The 20743-nt window shown below is 35.7% G+C and overlaps 1 protein-coding gene across 1 annotated transcript; it reads left to right on the top strand.

The window, feature by feature from the left end:
* Positions 1 to 14914: 14914 nt before the first annotated feature.
* LOC108322618 (uncharacterized) lies at positions 14915 to 15981 on the top strand. The gene is made up of 2 exons (XM_017554764.1): positions 14915 to 15337; positions 15448 to 15981. Exons 1-2 carry the CDS (start codon positions 14915 to 14917, stop codon positions 15979 to 15981), a joined length of 957 nt encoding a protein of 318 aa, XP_017410253.1.
* The last annotated feature ends 4762 nt before the right edge of the window (positions 15982 to 20743 follow it).

Below are 20743 nucleotides of genomic sequence, written 5' to 3'. Positions count from 1 at the left end.
TCGTTCACTCATTCTTCTTTTTTTCCTATCCTCATTTTCCATTCTTAAGAGTTTGCTTCCGTGTGATTTTCGGTACTATCGAAAAATTATTATTGTATCCTGATATTTACACAATACCGTGGATAAATTTTAATAAAATTACGGAAAAATCCTAATTTTTGACAGGTATCAAAACACTAAATTGTGTTAACAAAAAGTATTTTACTAATTATCATTTTTCTTAGTTACATAGTAAATGAGTTTGACTTGATCTTTATTAATTACGTTTTTTTTAAATATCATGTAAATGATAGACATACTTTTAGATTTTATTCTACTTAATTAAGATGTCAGTACTAATACTTAACATAAATTTTAAAAAAATGTTAAATATAAAATAATTAATTATACTTATAAATGATGAAAACAATGACATGGATACGATCCTTTAATAACTTTATTTAGAACTTTTAAAAGTTCTTTCTTTTAGGTTTTGTTCACTTAAATGAATTTGAAAAGAGTAATTGAGGAGATTTGAAAATAAATTTTTTGTTATTTATTTGGGTGAATTTAGAAATAAATGAGAGTGAATTTGAAAGTAAATTTTATTAATCTGTCACATCAATTAAATTCTGCATTAATTCTCACAAACTTTACTCTCATATTCTTAAGTGAACAAGTCCTTAAGCATTTTTTGAAAAGGATTTTAGTTCCAAAAAAAGGATTCCTTTTGTTCAATCACAGTATTTAATACAAAAAAATGTTTTTCAAAATACATAAAACGGGGCACCGAAAGAAACTTTCTTTCTCAAGGAAATCATAAATAAAGGGCAAAGGTCGAACTTAACTAACTATTGTTCGTGACAAGCCATTATTACTTTAGATAGTCATTAAAAGATAAAAACAGCGGAATAATCTTGCATGTTCTTAAACATTAATTTTTTTTTTTTTTACAAATCTAAGAAAGTGTGAAAACCCCCATGTTCTACTTTTGCTTTTGGACAAAAAGAAAAGTTCAAACTTTAGCTAAGAAATCTTATCTGTATTATTTATGTTTTTGTTTCTATTCAAAAACTATATTCGAAATCAATGTTAACTATATAAAATTAAATATTATCATTAATTTGATAAAATAATTGTCCAAAACTTTATTACTATTATACTTTTAAAATAATTGTCCAAAACTTCATGTCCCACTAACGATACATCATTGAATATAAAACATGAAAGTGAGATCGAAATGATCATCTTTTGGCTGTATATTACATCTATCGTTACAATAATGAAAAAAGAAAATTAATTAATTGAATTTAATATAAAAAAATAACAGTATTTCATTATAGATTAACTATTATACATTTTATTTATTTAAATTTACTTAATTATAAAATCATATTAAAAAAATTTATAATTTAAACAATTTTAATTTTTTTTTAAAACCTTCTGTCTTTGAATATCTAATAAAATAAAAAATTCTTAAATAAATATCTTGTTAATACAAATAATATTTTAATATGAATCTCGTAAATATAAAATTCTTAAAATTAAAACAATATTTTATATAAATATTTTTCTTTAATTTTAGATAACTTATTTTATAATATTTATGTAAAATATTACTTGTTTGATAGAAAATAATAATTTCTTCCATTAAATATATTTGAAGTCTTAGAAAACAAAATTTGTAAATTTATTACAAAAATTATTTATATTAAAATATAAGAGAGTTGAACATATAAATCTTGAACCATATTAAAATAGTAAAATTTATTTCCAACTCAATGTCATTAAATCATTCAATAAGTTGAGATTTCTCCTTAGTTAAACTGGTATTATTTTTAGTTAAAGTGGAATTTTCAATACATCGTTCACATTCAGATATCAAGCGTAATAATCAAAGAGATATGATAGCAGACGATATAATAAGTCAAAATCTCAATTATAATAAACTCTTAATCTTAATGATTGTAATATATTCAGCTACTAAAGTTTAAACATAACTTAGTCTTACTAAACCAACTTAGTAAGGTTGGAGTTTATGATGTATATTATAAATTATTCTCTTATTTCTAGCCAATCTCTAACACATCCTAAAAGCATTCAACATTGAAATTGAAGGGCCTAAAAAAACTCAAAACTCAATTAAATTAGACTCTAAAAACTTTGATATTATATTAAAATAATAGAATTAAATATAATCATTCTTGTTATTCACTTACTAAAATTATCTTTATTCTCATCTATATATTTGTTTTTCGAGGATTTGTATTCGATGTTTTTACAATGTTATTCAATGCTGATATGGATTCGATTATAATGAACTAACAAACTTATAAGTGTGTCAATTTGTTTTAAAGTGTTTTATGCATATACTATCAGAATGACTTTGACAAACAATTCACCTATATTATGGATCAACATTACAAATATCTTTAAATTGTTTAAAACTCGTGTAATATGGACTTCAATTAACAATTTATGCATTTTTTTTTTCAAGAATCACATTTTTTGTGTTTTTTTTTTATTTGACAACAGGTGGGATGATGGATAAAGTCAAAAGATAAAATGAAAAATGATAAGTGAAGAAGAAAATGGTGATGATCAGTTAATCAATATAGTCGGTAATCTAAATTGCTATAACTAATATTAAATTCATCATTTCTTTCTATTTATAACAATTTCAGAATTTGAAATTATATTCACAATATGTCACTTTTTTATTATATCTGAACTATTTATTTATATTTTTTTTCATTTTCTAACATTTACTTAATTAAAATAAAAGAAAATACATAAATTAGAATAATTACCTTTGTAAGACCCTGGAAAATAACGTACATTCGCTGGAGTCCGCGTGTCAGTCGGAGAGCGAGACACCTCAGCAACGCACGTGGCGACCGCAGGACGAGACACTTCATTAACGGACGCCAGGTGTCATGCCGAGGGGAGTCGGGAATCGGTAGTGGGAAGCAGGTGTCGACTGCAGAGTGGACGTGCGTTCGGCGGGGGAAAGCAAAACTGAAGTTTTCATAAAAACGCTCCACTCTCTGCGCGCACCTTCCTTTCTCGTTTCTGAAGAACCCTGTCAGACCTCGTAAATATGCACCCAGAACCCACCTGTCTAATCTCATTAAAACGAACTCAAAACCCCTCTGCGCTGACGCCAAGTGTCAAGAAATGAGAATCTGAAATCAGATAGTGGAATGCAGGTGTCAGCAGGAGAGCGGACGTTCGTTTTACATGGGAAGAGAAATGATTTTTCTGAAACCTTCTTCCCACTCTCTTCTGCATGCACCTTCTTCTTCCCAAAACTCAGACTTTCCATTTCCTCCTCCTTCTCTCTAGAAAACTCCCCCTTCTCTCTACTGAAACTCACCCTTCCTCTCCTCCGATCACTATTCCCGTACCATAAAAGGACTCCCGGCGACAAGGGCTTCCAGAGAAACCGTTCGGTTTTTGAAGCTGAGCTGGTAAGTCCTCCTCTTCTTTCTCTCGTTCGTTCTGGTAAACATGCAAAACCAGTTCTGGTGGCATGAGCCTTTAGCTTCGTTCTGATCGAGTGTGGTCTGGTGTTTTACTTTGATTCGAAGAGTCATTGAACGTTGAGAGTTGGAAGGATCGTAGTTCGGTGAACTGAGTCTCAGTTTGAGGGACGTCCGGTCACTTCTAGAGGTAAGGGAAGCTTATTTGATTTAATTCGTATGTTGTGTTTTGGTATGAACGTTTGTTATTTGACTGCATGAGTATAATGCATGATGTTTGATGAGATTGAATTGCATGAACGTTCGTTGATTTATGAGTGGGAATGAAATACATTAAATTACATGATATGGATTGTATGAAATGTGGAAGTTGATGTTGATATGAACGCATGAAACTATGAGATTTGTATGATGAGAAATGAACTGGAATGTAAATAGGATTAAATAAGAATGCTCCCGTGAAAATGTATGTTTGTTGCTGAACGGTCTTTGACCGTTCGGTTTTCCTACTAAACAGCTGAAATGGGCTTCTTTCATCTGGATCGAACCCTAGTTGAGGACGAGCGTCCTCTTATTAAAATACCATGCTTGAGCGTTCGGCCAAGCACATTCGTATCTGGGTATCCTTTGATAAACTCCATTCTTTTATAATTATATGTAATAGTATATTTTCTCCGTTCGTAAACACTACTTCGACAGTCTCTTAGTATGATTATTAAGTCTGTATTTATAAGTTAAATGGTGCTCGGTCTTATACCAAGCGCTCGTACTGAATAGTGCTCGGTCTCACACCTAGCGCTCGTACTGAGTAGTGCTCGGTCTTACACCTAGCGCTCGCTCTAAGTGGTGCTCGGTCTTATACTGAGCGCTCGTACTCATTCTTGTAAAATTAGTCTTAATAAAATAGCGTACGTCCAACTTTAGAAGAACTTTCCTTTACCACATTCGGTCATTGACTGGCGGTGGATTTCAGTATGAGAACTATTCTAAATATGCCTCGTTAATGTCATGAGATGTCTACATTCGATGTATTCGGCCTAGGGCCTCCCCACTTGAATTATTCTCGGAGTATTGGTTTGAATTCATGAGAGTCAGTTCATTCAACTGATTCTCATGGTAAATAACGTTCGTCCAATGAAACAGGACATTAATCGGTTATTCCCGAACGTAGTCGTAACTCTATCGGTCGTATTCTGATCTAGCACGGGCGTCTTCTTGGTCCCGTCCACAGTGTTCGTCCTCGTTCTTAGTGGGGACAGAACGTTCGGTATTTGATGGTCTTCCTATGGATGATATAAACGAATATGGAATGATGAATAATAAATGATGAAGAGTATAAGAGATGAAGAGAACGTTGTGACTTTTGAACGAGCGTTCCGGGTAGGAACGACTCTTGGATGATTATTGAGATTTGTAAAGTATGACTGTGGTTATGCTAGTGTTGGCTGTTCATCCTGATGTTTCGTGGGTACTCATCCTCACGTAGAGGAGGGTAGGTCATGTGTGGAAACGACAGGAGGTCCCATCCTTAGGGGTACTTTGGATGAATAGGACTAACCTCGGGTGGCAGCTGATGAGAGTATTACAGTTACTACATCACCCGGGTGCACGAACGCCTGTAGCTACACAGATTCATACAGTCCGGACGGTCCGTCTAGTGATAGTTTTCGTATAGTTATATGTGTTGAACTATTCTTGTGTTGTTGGAATGTTTAATTTTTATGTTGATGTATGAATTAAATTATATAAGCTTACCCTGTGTTCTTTCCTTATGTTGTCTCGTCCTTGTACGTCCGTCTTGTCAATTGCAATGATCATCCGTGTGGATGTGAGTAGAAGGAGACGAGCGGCTGGAAGATGCGCTGGAAGAAGAGAATCTGGTAGAAGTTGAGGTGAAGACCGAATAGTAGGACGTTCGGCTAGTAGTATAGGGGTTTGATTGAGCGGTCGTTCGACCTCCTCATCCTTTATTTTGGTTATGTTTGACCGTTCGGTATTTTCGCCTGTAAACCGTTCGGTCAGATACTACTTTATGTTCGGCTTTAAAGTTTGTAACTCTACTGTAAGGACGTTCGTCCTTGCGCGTTCGTTTATTAGTGGAAAAAAAACTGTATTGGATTATTATTAATCGTAATTATTCTAATATATAGTTTATTGCTGTATATTTGGGATGTTACAACCTTAAACTACCCAGTATCAAATGTTCTATTAATTATCAAATGTTCTATTAATTATCAAATGTTCTATTAATTATCAAATATTCTATTAATTTAATGTTCTATAACTTTTCTTGATTAATAGCTTCAGCTTTTATCTTGGTTATCTTGATCAGGTTTTCCTTTATATCTTTTATCTCAATCAAATTTTTTTAGATATATTATAACTATGCCTTTTTCTCGACTATCTCTCAATTTTCTTTTTACACATCTGTCTCTCTATCCTTATCATACTAATACTAGTATTTATTTTCTTGATTTGATTCACTCTTTAGTACTCTCAACAATATTATAATTTTTTTTAATAAATATAAAATGTCCAATATACCTCAAATTCGAAGAAATGATGTGAAGTGTGGCTAAATAGGTCCAGAGTTACAACTCTTCAAATGAAAGAGTGTGTGGTGTTGGAGAGACAAACCATTTTGATCAAAGAGAGAGTGCAACTACGAGCAAAACTTTGTAGTAGTGAGGCTAGCTGGGCCTTTTTTCCTACCAACCAAAACAGAAAAAGATGTCTGCATAGATTACGTAAGATAGATTAGCAAAATGTTACGTCACTTGGGATAAAAATAGAAAAATAATACATTATTTCTTTATTCAACTTGTGGAAACTATCCTGGTGGGCATGTGACACTCGGGCACTAAGACAAGGGCGGGGAGTGACGCCGGTGCAAGAGGCATGGTGCAGGGGCACAGACAAGGAGCAGGCTTCAAGTGGAAGGGACACATGGATGAATCGAGCGAAGATGTAGAACTCCTTTGTGTTGGTTTTGTAATGTCCCGACAACTTACAGGGACCATCAACTACCCCCACAGATCACCACCAGGCTTTCCAGTGTGCTTTGTCCTCACTCGCACACTTTCCGGGAAAACTTCCCAGAAGGTCACCCATCCCAGAATTACTCCAGGCTAAGCACGCTTAACCATGGAGTTCTTATGAGTCAGGCTACCGAAAAGCAAATGCATTTGGTGATATGAGTAGCCAAATCAATCCCTTTAAGCTATCCTTCAACTGTATAGTCCCATACCTATACAGTCTCCAGATTTCCGGTGTATGCTCAATTCGTCCATGAGCCCCTTCCACTGGAAGCCTGCCAGGAGCTGCTCATTGTCAGTGCTCCCCGCACTTCGGGCTCCCTGCACCGGCGTCACTCCCCACCCTCGTTAGTGCCCGGATGTCACATGCCCACCAACTTCCGCTTGGTTCGTCCTCGAACAACACCGTACTGGGAGAGGCTAGGCTCTGATACCATCTGTAACGTCCCGGCAACTCACAGGGACCATCGACTGCCCCCACAGATCACCATCAGGCTTTCTAGTGTGCTTTGTCCTCACTCGCACACTTTCCGGGAAAACTTCCCAGAAGGTCACCCATCCCAGAATTCCGGGAAAAATTTCCAGCGTGCTTAGCTTGGAGTAATTCTGGGATGGGTGACCTTCTGGGAAGTTTTCCTGGAAAGTGTGCAAGTGAGGACAAAGCACACTGGAAAGCCTGGTGGTGATCTGTGGGGGCAGTCGATGGTCCCTGTGAGTTGTTGGGACGTTACAGGTTTCAAGATGGAGAATCTATAGTGGTGGGCCCTGAGTTGTTACAACAAACTAACAACTACTGAGAAAGTGAAACTTATTCAAGAGAGAATGAGAGCAACTCAAAGCAGGCAGAAGTCGTACACAGATCAAAGAAGAAGACCGCTTGAGTTCAACGAAGGAGATCACGTATTTCTACGGGTGACACCGATGATCGGCGTAGGTAGAGCTATCAAGTCAAGGAAGTTATCACAAAAGTTTCTTGGTCCTTATGATATTATTAGGAAGATTGGACCAGTAGCATACGAGGTAGCTTTACCGCCACAGTTGGCAAACCTGCATAATGTGTTTCACGTGTCGCAGCTAAGGAAGTACGTTTATGATCCAACTCATGTATTGGAGGAAGACAACATTCAAGTTTGCGAAGACCTTACTTTTGAAGTTGGGCCAGTAAGAGTGTTAGAAGTACAAACGAAGGAGTTGCGGGGAAAAGAGATTCGCACGGTGAAGGTACTCTGGAATGAGAAAACTCAAGAGATAACTTGGGAGCTAGAAGATTTTATGAGAAAAGAGTACCCACACTTATTTGAGTAATACCTTACTTTTCGAGGACGAAAATTTTAAAAGTTGGGGAGAATGTAAGACCTGAGTAAAATAAAAATATACTTTTATTTTACTATATTTTGTGTTACAAAAAAATTAATGGGTACTAATTTTATTTTAATTTTCTAAAGTTTTTATGTGTTTTGGCTTTTCATGTTTATGATAAGAAAGGAAACATAGTTTAGTACTTAGTTTTGGATGTATTTAACATTTGTGTTTCCTCTTTTTTTTGCATGATTTGAGGTTGTGAACGTGAGAGTAGTTGACAAAAGGTGTTGCAAGATTTTCCATGATTTGTTTTGTTTTGTTGTGCTTGGTTTTGGAGAGGTTGTAGAGTTAAGTAAAAGAAACCTATGGTTAAGTTCAGTAGGGGCATATTAAAAACGTGAGTTGTGACTTAGATAAGAACCCTACCATTTTTCTTATATAAACTCTAGTCTTTGTGAGAGAGTGAAGGAATATACAGATACTATGCTAAATCATAGGTTGGGAGTGTAGTTTTGAATTGTGGGAAGCACTGTTGCTACGCAAGGAAAGGAAGCCATCTTTGGTCTTTGCTTTGAACCTCAAGGGGTTGTGGAAACTCACTAGAACTAGAGGTAAGGGGTTTAACTTGGGGTATAACATATTGTATGATGGGTAGAAGGTAAGGGGAACTAGATTTATTTCTTTGATTGTTGAAATAATCTGTATTTGATGCAAATCTGGGAAGAACTGGATGAAATTGGGGTTTCTGGAAATCTAGTGCGATTATGCAGAATTCTGCAGAACGCGCGTTCGTCCAAATGGCTCGACCAATTAGTGGTCGGCCAAAATACTATGAGCGTTCGATTTTATTTTCTGATGTACCCAGCGTTAGCGTTCGTCCTTGGGTGAAAGTTAGTAACATATTAGACGTTCGTCCCAACAGTGCTCGACAATAGTGGTCGGCCAAATAACCGTTCGGTCTTGTATCCTCTAGTAACGAGCGTTAGCGTTCGTGCTAGGCTTGTTTTGGTGAGCGTTCGGCGATCGGTCGTCGTGTATGGGTGACTGTAGTGTTCGGCTGAATTTAGTATTATCAGGCTTGAATCCTGAGCGTTCGGTTTTGATGTTTTAGTGATTTAAGCGTTCGATCTAAATTTGATATTCTTAGGTTTGAATCTTGAACGTTCGGTTTTTGGGTATAAGTGAGCATTCGGTTTTAAGTTTCTTATTCTTAAGTTTTGGATCTTGAACGATCGACTTTGGGGTATTAGTGATTAATGAGCGTTCGGTCGTTAGTTTCTGCTGATCGGTTAAGTTTTGATTTTAGCACCGTTCGGTTAGCTGCTGATTTATGTCGTTCGGTCACGGCTTCTTTTTAATACCGTTCGGTTGATACCTGAATTGATAGTGTCCGGTTAAGTGTGAATTTAATACTGTTCGATTAAGTTGTAATCATTCAGCCAGGATTCTAGACGATCGTCCAGTATTTTAGGTGTTCGGCAAAGTGACCTAGGGGTTCGACCAAGTATCAAAACGTTCGTCCTAATGGTGTCCGGATTAATAGTTTTTGATTTTGAGTGTTCGGTATTGAGATATTAGTGAGTATAAGCGTTCGTTCTTAACTTGGAATTCTTGGGTAGCAATCTTGAGCATTCGGCTTTAAGTTGGTATTCTTAGGTTTGGATCTTGAACGTTCGACCTTGGTTTAATTGTGATTGTGAGCGTTCGTTCTCGATGATGTTAATCCTCAGGAGGTACTCGTCAAAGGTAGTGTTCGAACTAGGCTTAATCTTTGAGCGTTCGTCCGAATAGTGCTCGGTTTTAACGTTCGGCCTGATAGTGTTGAATCCAGTAAGTTGTTAGGTTTAGCGTTCGTCCGAATAGTGCTTAATCTGTGATGTTTGGTTTAGCGTTCGGCCTAATAGTGTTCAATCTATTATGATGCTCGGTTTGTAGCGTTCGGCCTGATTATGCTTGATTTTATAGCGTCCGTCCAAGTAGCATTCGGTGAATAGTGTTCGACCAAATAACGTTCGGTGAATAGTGTTCGTTCAAATAGCGTTTGGTGAATAGTGTCCGTCCAAATAGCGTTCGGCGAATATGTATGAATCCGTAATTTCTTTGGTAGTATTTTAAAACAATTATTGAGAATTGTTGGTTATTTTCTTGATCTAATATTGGTTTATTTATACATGTTATTGAGAATATGTATGAATTCGTGATTGAGCACGTATATTTTTTTTTTATGTTGGTACATACACTATGTTATTTACTTGTAACTTCGTCTGTCTTGTGAGCATTTTAATATTATAATAAATGCGAGTCTCGCGTGAGACTGAGATTCGAGTGTCACCTTCTTCTGCGTGAGGAGGTGAATGTTTCGCCCAATTACTTCGGCTCGTGTTGAGTATAGTGCATCGTTATGCGTAGTATCGATGTTTTTACTCGTTAGTCCTTGAGGAGTCGGGGAGATAGGTCTGAAGTCGCGATGGAAGACGACTCGAGTCGCCTGTTATTGAGAACAGGTTATGACGACGAATTATAAGGAAACAACATTAGTTTATGAAAGACTAGTCTACAATGTCATGTGTATCGATTTATATTAAGTCCTAGAAATTGTTATAGTTTATATGTAATGGGTTTATGATGTGATACTTCTGGTTACTCACCCTTGCATGTTGTGGTTGTGGTTTCCACCTGCGATGATCGTACTTGTACGGGAGTAGATGGTATTGCAGATAAAGCTGGATTGGAATAGCTCTTCGAGAGAGACGGGAAATAAAACTTGTTGGGATTTTTATAATGTTTTCTTATTTATGTTCGTTTGATTTTGTTATTTTAAGGAAACAATTAAGATTTGATTTGTTGTAATGTATGAACTTATGATGTGTGTATGGTTTGTTTATGTGATGTATTGTTTTAAAAAAAAAACACTTTCAAAAGATTCATGCTTCAAGATTATTATTATTATTATTATTAATATATCCTACAAGGGGTGTTATAGAAACTACATTAAATTATAATTTATGAGAAAATAAAAATCTTAGTTTATAAATTAATTTTACAAAATTAAGTTAAATATATATATATATATTAAAAATAATTTTAAAATTGAGATAATTATTTTAATTTTAAATTCTTATAATTAAAAGAAATAATTTAAAACTCAAAATAAAATAATAGCTTATTAAACTAACACGTTTTGTCACCCTATGTATAAATATATAAACTTAAAATTTGAATTATAAAAGTAAAAAAAATAACTTTCTATTTTAAATATATATATATATATATATATATATATATATATATATATATATATATATCATTTTCAATAATTAAATAAATATTAATTATTGTATGTGCTTTGTAAATACAAGTTGGAAAACATCTTAAAAATTTATGAATCATAAATAAATTCACAAAAGTTGAATTAACATATCCTATGACTTTATAACATTAATTTTATAAAATTATAAATGTTCTTTTATATTATAACATTTTTAATATTGCTTTATGTAAAATTACATATTTTTAAATTGTGTTATTTTAATGTAATAAAAAATATAAATAAATAAGGTTTTTCTAATTGATATAAAATGTGATTTTACCCAGTAAATATAATTCGCATAAACAACTTTCTCACACACTTATATAACTACCACTGTTTTTCTTTTACAAAATTATTTTTAAATAAGCATTATAAATTGCATTTTTCTTTTTACCAAATCACTAGTGCAGAAAGGGCTTTAGACGTATGTTCTTTAGGCTTTTTGACGTCCGACGTTCGACTGACGTCTTTGTGGGTGACGTCTATGTGGACGTCCGTTGTGTCAGGCCGGACGTCTATATAGACGTCTGTTGTATCAGGCCGGACGTCTATATAGACGTTCGTTTTGTCAGGCCGGACGTCTATATAAAAGTCCGCTATGTCAGGCTGGACGTCTATATAAACGTCCGCTGTGAACCTCTCGGACGTCTATACACTACTGCAGAAAGCGCTTTATTAGACGGGTTATTTAGGATTACGGAGTTTGGACGTTTGTTTGTGCACTGCAACACGTCTGAAGAGCAGATTCGAAATGAAAATGGAGGGAGATGGAGGAGTAAACGACCTAAAACGTAGGCCAAAAAATGTCGCCCAAGAACACGCAACAAACTGCACCAAAATGCACCGAAAACGATTTTTAATCGGTCCAAATGAAAGATATTTCATCACTGAACAATTTAATCGGAATAAAAGTAAGATTAAATGGTCCAAAACAGATAAAAACCAACCTGGAAATGCAAGGCGCAGAGGGAACTCTCACGGGTTTGCATAACTCCTCGCGGGTTCGCGTTTTGGTGTGTATGTCCTTATTTTAAACGTCTTTTGAACGTCCGTTGTGGCGGGGGACGGGCGTCTATATATAGTAGACGTCCGTCCCCCTCCAGGATGGACGTTCAAGAGGCTGACAGAGTAGTTGAACCCGTCAACCTCTTGAACGTCCGCCCTGGAGGGGGACGGACGTTTACTATAGTACACGTCCGTCCTCCTCCAGGACGGACGTTCAAGAGGCTGACAGGTTCAACTACTCTGTTAGCCTCTTGAACGTCCGTTCCCCTCCAGGACGGACGTTCAAGAGGCTGACGGGTTCAACTACTCTGTCAACCTCTTGAACGTTCGTCCTGTAGGGGGACGGACGTGTACTATATATAGACGTCTGTCCCCCTCCAGGACGGACGTTCAAGAGGCTGACAGGGTAGTTGAACCCATCAGTCTCTTGAACGTCCGTCCTGGAAGGGGACGGACGTCTATATATAGTACACGTCCGTCCCCCTCAAGGACGGACGTTCAAGAGGCTGAATCTTCAACTCTCCCGTCAGGCTTTTGAACGTCTGTTAGAGGGGTCGGATGTCTACTATATTATAGACGTCCGTCCTGGGACGGACGTCTCCACACTTAATTATTTACATTTATGCCACCGGTTAATTATTTACGTTAGAATTTTGGTGGACGGACGTCTATGGGGTGACGTTAAAGATCAATTCTGCACTAGTGAATGTGAGTAAAAGTAAAAATGTTTAACAAAGACAATTTTTTTTTTCAAACTGAATTGTTCTTATTATTTCTTAAAAAGTAAAAATCTAAAAAATTGTGTCTATTTTATATTAAATATAGTTGATTAATGGTCTCTTCGATCCCTTTCCAAACTTAATTATTATCATATGTTAGTTAAAAACGTTTGTTTGTCTTTTAAATCTTAAGAACTCACCAAATATTATTGTGTCATGAAGTTGTCATATTATTTAATTTTTCTATTACTGTTATATATTATAAAATATAATTTGACAGTAACTACCAACTGAAATTTAACTAATATTTGGAATAGTCAAAGGACATATGAAAATGAAGAAAATAAAACAGTTTTTCTATTAATTCTTTCACTATATTTAAAATAAATAAAATGACACTTGTGTAATCAACAACAGATGGTCTCTACAAAAATAAATAAAGTCATTGGATACTTAATCATTGTTATACATATACATGTGATCACAAACATGTTATGTCGGAAAGTATATATGCTGGTTTTCTTGTTTTCTTCTTCTTATTGGTTGCAGTACTTGATAGTGTATATGAAGTAGACCCTTGACCTACAAGCAATACAAGACGAGTGACTCTTGGATTTGATGGCAAACATAAATGATTATTTGAGCAAAAATCATCACAAAAATGAAAAATATTTGAGCAACAATCAATACACTAATAACTATGTGTGTAGAAAAAAAAAATTATAGTATGTCCATATAATTTTGATCCAGTATCATACTGTAAAGAATTATTAGGAATTAAAAAAGATGTACTTATTTCATATATTTATTCAGATAAAAGATAAAAAGAACTTTATATTGTGTAGGAGAAAGATAAATTATCACACCAAACATGTAAAAAATAAAATATCACAAGCTTATATGAATATTAAAGATTAAAATTATACTTACTTTAAATATATTTTCAAAATTATTGAGATAGGCTACTTAATTATTTATTGTATTATCTCCACTCCTTGCCAACCTCACATGCAACAAGCCATGAGGATTCTTAGATACTTAAAGAATGCTCCTGGTTCTGGTCTATTATATGCCGCAAATAACTCCTTCCGCATTCATGCCTATTCTGACTCTGATTGGGCTACCTGTACTACCACTAGAAGATCCATCTCTGGTTTTTGTGTTTTTCTTGGAACTGCTCTTATCTCCTGGAAATCAAAGAAACAAACCATCGTTTCCAAGTCTTCTTCTGAAGCCGAATACAGATCTTTAGCTTCCTTAACTTGTGAATTACAATGGCTGCAATATCTTTTAAAAGATTTGCATATACCGTGTCCGACCCCTTATTCTGTTTACTGTGACAACAATTATGCTATCCACATTGCCAAAAATCCCACTTTTCATGAACGAACCAAACATATTGATATAGACTGTCACGTTACTAGACAAAAGCTTCAAGATGGTCTTATCAAACTTCTCCATGTTTCTTCTACCAATCAAGTTGCAGATGTTTTTACCAAATCTCTCTATCCTTCTCCTTTTAATATTGTTACTTCCAAGCTAAACATGCATAATATCCATGTTCATCTTGAGGGAGGGTGATAGAGACCTTTTACATTACCGATCGTCCTTAACGCTCGTCATTACTGTTCGGACGATCGGTTTGATTGTAATCCTTTTCTTTACCGATCGTTCTTACCGATCGTCACCATTGATCGGTAAGGACTCTTGGACGATCGGCTGTACCGTTCGTCAGGTTCTGTTGACTTCTCGCTACTATTCCTGTTGTCTTATCATTGACGATCGTCTCTACTCTCGGACGAGTGGTCGTTCCATTCGACAGGTTCAGTTGTCTGCTCTCTACCGATCGTCTCTATTCTAGGACGATCGGTCTAAGAAGCTGCTCGGTCTGCGTTTTACTTTTCTTAGTTGTTTCTTCTTTTTTCTGTATAAATACTTTGTTTTATTGTAATTTCTGCAGCTTTTCAATACAATTCATTTTTCCGTTTGTTCTTTCTGGTTTTCTCTTTCTCGTTTTCTCTTTCTCATTTCTTTGATCACTTACATGGTATCAGAAGACAAATACTTTTCTGTTCTATTCTCATGGCTTTCTCCATTTCCACCACCGATTATCTTTCTAACCTTGCTAATCCTCTGTTTCTCCATCCCGGTGAGAACCCAGCTCTTGTTCTTGTCACTCCTCTCCTTTCTGACAACAACTATCAACAATGGCAGCATGATATGCTCGTTGCTCTTGAAACCAAGAATAAAGAAAAATTTGTTCTTGGTATTGTTTCTTGCCCTCCTGCTGATGATGTCCTTCACCAAGCCTGGAAACACTGCAACAAGATGGTGATTTCCTGGTTGACGCGATCCATGACGCTTCCCATAAAACAATACGTTATGTGGATGGAATCTGCCTACGAAATTTGGACTGATCTCCTTCAACGTTTTTCTCATGGTGATAAGTTTCGTATTGCTGATCTTCAAGAAGCTCTTCACTCTTGCAAACAAGGTGATTCCACTGTATCTCAGTTTATACTCGTCTTCAAATAATTTGGAAAGAGCTTTCTCTGTATCAAACCATTCTTGTCTGTACCTGTCATTCTCCTTGCAATTGTGGATTATTGATCAAGATTCAACAAGAGCGTAGTGATGATTATGTAATCAAGTTTCTACGTGGGTTAAACGATGAATTCTCTTCTGTACGTTCTCAAATCATGCTAATGGAACCCATGCTGACTCTTACCAAAACTTTTTCTTTGATTCTTCAACAAGAACGCGAATTTCACAATTCTTCCTCACAAATTCCACAAGATTCCATGGCCAATTTCAATTCTCACGATCCTCAGTACAAGCCTTATAAGACCGATCGTCCTGGTGTTTCTTCTAGTCGTGGACGCGGACGCATTCCTAAATATGGTGGTCGTTCCAAATACTGCGATCATTGCAAACGAACCAATCATACTTCTGATAATTGCTGGATCAAATATGGTCTTCCTCAAGGTTATAAACCCATCATCAAACCTAATTTTGCCATCTCCAATCCTTCTGCCAACCTGACTGATGGTGTTTCACACACCTCCATTGATTCTTCCGCTGATAAAACTCAAATTCCTTCCACATTTTCTCAAGATCAGTATGACGCCATTCTTGGTTTATTGAAATAGCATCAACATATTCTTAATGTTTGTCGTTCTCTCCTTTTTCAATCTAAAGTTCCTAACATTGTTTGGTCTTATGCTATAAAACTTGTCATTCACATGACTTCCAACATGTTACATAAATTCAATATTATTAAATACAATAACTAATTTTCTAATATTAGTGGGTTAGTTAATTTAATCTGAGGCAAGAATGATACTTTAAAAACCAAGTGAAATAAAATATAAAAAACATTTGATATTTTAAAAAAATATTACTTCTGAAAAAATACTATAAACTCTTCAAACATTAAATATATTTTACTAATTCATGGCAATCAAATCACATTATGTAACTAATCATGTTGGTAACTGTTAGATGGAAAATGACAACCCTAAATGAGGCACATTTGTTAACCAGGAACTATAGTGTGGTAAAAACATTAATTTTAGCATATTTAATTATGAAAACTTAACAAACATATTGTTTAATTAAAACACTAAAATATCAATTTTAAGTTTAGAAGATCAAAACAAATTTATATTGTAACACAAATAATATATTCACTATAAAATAAATCACAAATCAATCAAACTTACGAATTAATATTTAAATTATCCATTAAAGAGATAAGAAGAAGAAAAAGATTTCTTTTTCCATTTTATCAAAGAAATTTTTATTTGAGAAATTGGGTAAAATATTAGAATTAAGTTGTAATACTATTTTTAGTCGACTAAAAACCATTTATTTAAGCAAAAAGAAAGTCGAGAGCAAACATTGATTTTTGTTCTATTTTCATTTAAACGAACATCTCCACTTCAGCACAAATATTAAAAATCATGCAGTAGATTCAATTATTTTTGCAAAAATTGAGAAAATTGAACAACATTACAACCGACACACTTGTCATTAGTTTTCCAGTCTAACAGTATACTAATGCAAAAGGAACTCACATTTGAAAAGAAGATTGTTGAAAATCTGAGTATAAATCTAAGTTTTATGTTGAATAAAAATGAAAAAGTTAAGTGATATGTAAAATAAAAACTTATAAACATATTACCTTAATTAAGATTTTGGATTGCAAATAATGTCTTAATCTCTTGTATAAACTTGTTCAAACTTAATTGATGTTGAATATCTAAGTATGCCCTAAAAAAACAACTAAGAAGCTTAGTCAAAAAATCATTTGGACAATACAATTTTTAAACAATTTAAAATTATCAATATAATACATAAATTACTAAAACATAATTTTTTCACTCATTTCAATTTTATCTTAATAATTCAAACTGATAATATATAATTCCATTCGTAATTACAAAAAATTTATGAAATTACTAACAATTTTTTACCTACAAACTAAATTTATTTATAAATTTAAATTATTAATAAATTTTAAAATTTTACTTATCAACAAATTTATTATTGACGAGATATCCATCGATAAATTTATCAATAACTACGTATAACTTAGATTTTTTTTACAAACAAATCCATTGGAAAAAAAATTTCCGTCACATTCAATTTCATCATATACCACTACTAAGGAAAGCTTCCGCCATCGTCATGCAATCTTCCATTCAGAGGCTTCACCCAAGAGTGTCTTCCATCCCTTATCATCTTTTCACTCAAACTTGTCAGCTTTTCATAGCTAAATCTGGTGCATTTACATTCAATGAATATTGTTTCGGTAGGGATTTGTAGGACCGAGAGACTAACCTTTTTTGACATGGCTCTACTCTCCTTCTTGACCGCTTGTCTTCAGTATGATAGCTAGCTCCGATCGGCTGTCAGCTAGCTTCAATCGGCTGTATTCATGGCCACTCGATTATCACCTTGGACCGCTCGGTTGTCTTCAGTCTGGATCAGAGGAGGAAGTACCTATAAAAGGCGCTCCAATGCTCAAGTTAGGCGTGTGCTGGAAGAGCTTCTGTTCACAAGTGAGTTATTATCATTGTTTGGATATAATAGAATGAGAGTTCTACGTAAGTATAATGTAAGTGAAACGTCATTGGCTTTTAGCCCCGACCTTATATTTATAAGTGTCTCATAGATGAAATAATAACAAACTTATCTGGAGATTCGGTTAGTTATTCATCAACAGCTTTATCAATATCTCTAATCAGATATTTTTGGTTATTTTAACCATCTGCTGGACTTTTGGCCCAATAATAAAATAAGCGATGACCCAATTGTGGCCCAGCATTAATAGAACCGCTTGCCCTAATTGGCCATAGTGGTGACCGAACGATGCTGAGTGGATGACCGTTCGGTCTCTAATAGGTACAATACATATGTTTTATCTTGCCCTGGTTGACGACAGGGGTTTTACCTCTCGTCCAAGAGGGACTTACCTCTCGGTCTTTATCATCAGCTTTTTGGCTGATGAGAGGGATTTACCTCTTGGTCTTTGACATCAGAGCCTTTTGGTGGACGAGAGGGATTTACCTCTCGGTCTTCAACATCATCGAGAGGGATTTACCTCTTGGTCTTCAAGATCATCGAAAGGGATTTACCTCTCGGCCGAGAGGGATTTACCTCTCGGTCTTCAACATCATCGAGAGGGATTTACCTCTCGGTCTTCAACATCATTGAGAGAGATTTACCTCTCGGTCTTTGACATCAAAACCTTTTGGTGGATGAGAGGGATTTACCTCTCGGTCTTCAACATCATCTTTCTGGTTGACAAGAGGGATTTACCTCTCGGTTTTTTACATCAGAGCTACCTGGGGGACTTCCTTGTGAACGGGCTTTACTGTTCAGCTTTAACCTAGGAGTTCTTGGAGAACACCCTTGTGAGAGGGCTTTACCTCTCGGCTTTGTGACTTTGACCTAAGAGTTCTTCCTAGAGAACAGGCTTTACCGTTCGACTTTGCACTAGGAGTTCCTGGAGAACTTCCTAGTGAGAGGGCTTTACCTCTTGCCGTTGTGATTTGCAGGATCCTATCACCTGCACTGAAGAAATATAACAACTCGAATTTTACATGGTGAGAAAAAGAGTAGCCAAACAAACCAATGCGTTAATGTCAAAATAGGTTGTTATAAGGTTGGTCGGCCAAGCAAATAAGACCGTTCGGTCTTTTGTTGAATGTTTGACAGTCAACAAAGAGGAATTTGTATTAAGATGTCTTGAATGAGTTGTGGGTGCTTTATGCTTTGTGACCGAACGAGAGAGAGAGAGAGAGAAAAAAAGAGAGACCAAGGTCTGCTCAAGCTATACCCTGAGGCCATGGAAGGCCGAGCGGTTTGAAGCCGGATGACTGAATACCTGATGGTCGAATACTTGTGAGGCCGAATGGCCGAGCACTTGGAAGGCTGAATGACTGAATACTTGTAAGGCCGAATGGCCGAATACCTGCAAGGTCAAATGGCTGAATACTTGTAAGACTGAATGGTCGAACACTTGAGGCCATGGATGGCCGAGCAATTGAGGCCGAATGCTGAAGACCTGTGAGGCCAAATATCTGTGATTGAATGGAAACTGTCTGGTTGGTAAGTCGAACGGTTTGCAGGGGTTAGATTCTGTTCTATTTCGATCGTTCGGGTTGGTGTGATTATGGCTTGCTTCATTGCAATTCTATCGGTTTTAGGCGGACCGCTCGGGAGGTACTCGTTCTGCCCTTAGCGCCACAATCTCCTCTACGTGCTTCACTGCTCCTCCATGTTTCTCGTGGTCACCATTGGGTTTCTTCAACTTGCTCTCGGCCCTACGATGGGCGCCAAAATGTTTTGGTAGGGATTTCTAGGACCGAGAGACTAACCTTTTCTGACGTGGCTCTGCTCTCCTTCTCGACCGCTTGTCTTCAATATGATAGCTAGCTCCGATCGGCTGTCAGCTAGCTCGGTTGTCAGCTAGCTCCGATAGGCTGTATTCCTGGCCGCTCAATTATCACCTTGGACCGCTCGGTTGCCTTCAGTCTGGACCGAAGGGGGAGGTACCTGCAAAAGGTGCTCCGACGTTCAAGTTAGGCGTGTGTTGGAAGAGTTTCTGCTCATAAGTGAATTATTATCACTGTTTGGATATAATATGGGAGTTCTACGTAAGTAGAATGTAAGTGGAACGTCCCTGGCTTCTAGCCCTGACCTTATATTTATAAGTGTCTCATAGAAAAAATAATAACAAACTTACCTGGAGATATCTTTGATTATTTTAACCGTCTGCTGGACTTTTGGCCCAATAATAAAATAAGTGTTGACCCAATTATGGCTCATCATTAATAAAACTGCTTGCCCTGGTTGGCCATAGTGGTAACCGAACTATGAGTGGATGACCGTTCAGTCTCTAGGTACGATACAACAACCGTTTTTTTTTTCATGTATAAAACCTGTCTCTGCCCAAGGTTAAGACCCAACAACAACTTGAAACTAGTTTATTCACGATTTCTATCTCATTCAATACTTACTGTTTTCACTCCTATTCTTTAGTTAAATTTTAAAATTAATTCACATAGCCCACATGCATATCACAATTTAATTAAATTTTAAGTATAAATTAAATTAAATTTTCCTTTTTAATTAATTTACTCAATTAGAATATTAAATTAAGAACATAATCCTTGCACCTTTTCCAAACAAAAAGAAAAAAAAAAGGTGAAGGTAATTTTCTTTATGAAATGTAAAAGAATCGAATATGGGTAAAATGACATATATATTGTCCCAAAGCATTCAACTTGTGGGAAAGTGAAAGCAAAAGAGTATAAAGGGGTGGTTTCAAGTGTAGCTAGAAATGAATAATAATGAATGTAATATATGTGGGTGCCAATCATGGTGTTTGCTTATTGGTATTAT

Source organism: Vigna angularis, chromosome 7 (genome assembly GCF_016808095.1).
Source record: "Vigna angularis cultivar LongXiaoDou No.4 chromosome 7, ASM1680809v1, whole genome shotgun sequence".
In the NCBI taxonomy this organism is placed as follows: Eukaryota; Viridiplantae; Streptophyta; class Magnoliopsida; order Fabales; family Fabaceae; genus Vigna; species Vigna angularis.
Note: the sequence above shows the minus strand (reverse complement) of the source record. Positions and strands in the feature narration are given on the sequence as shown.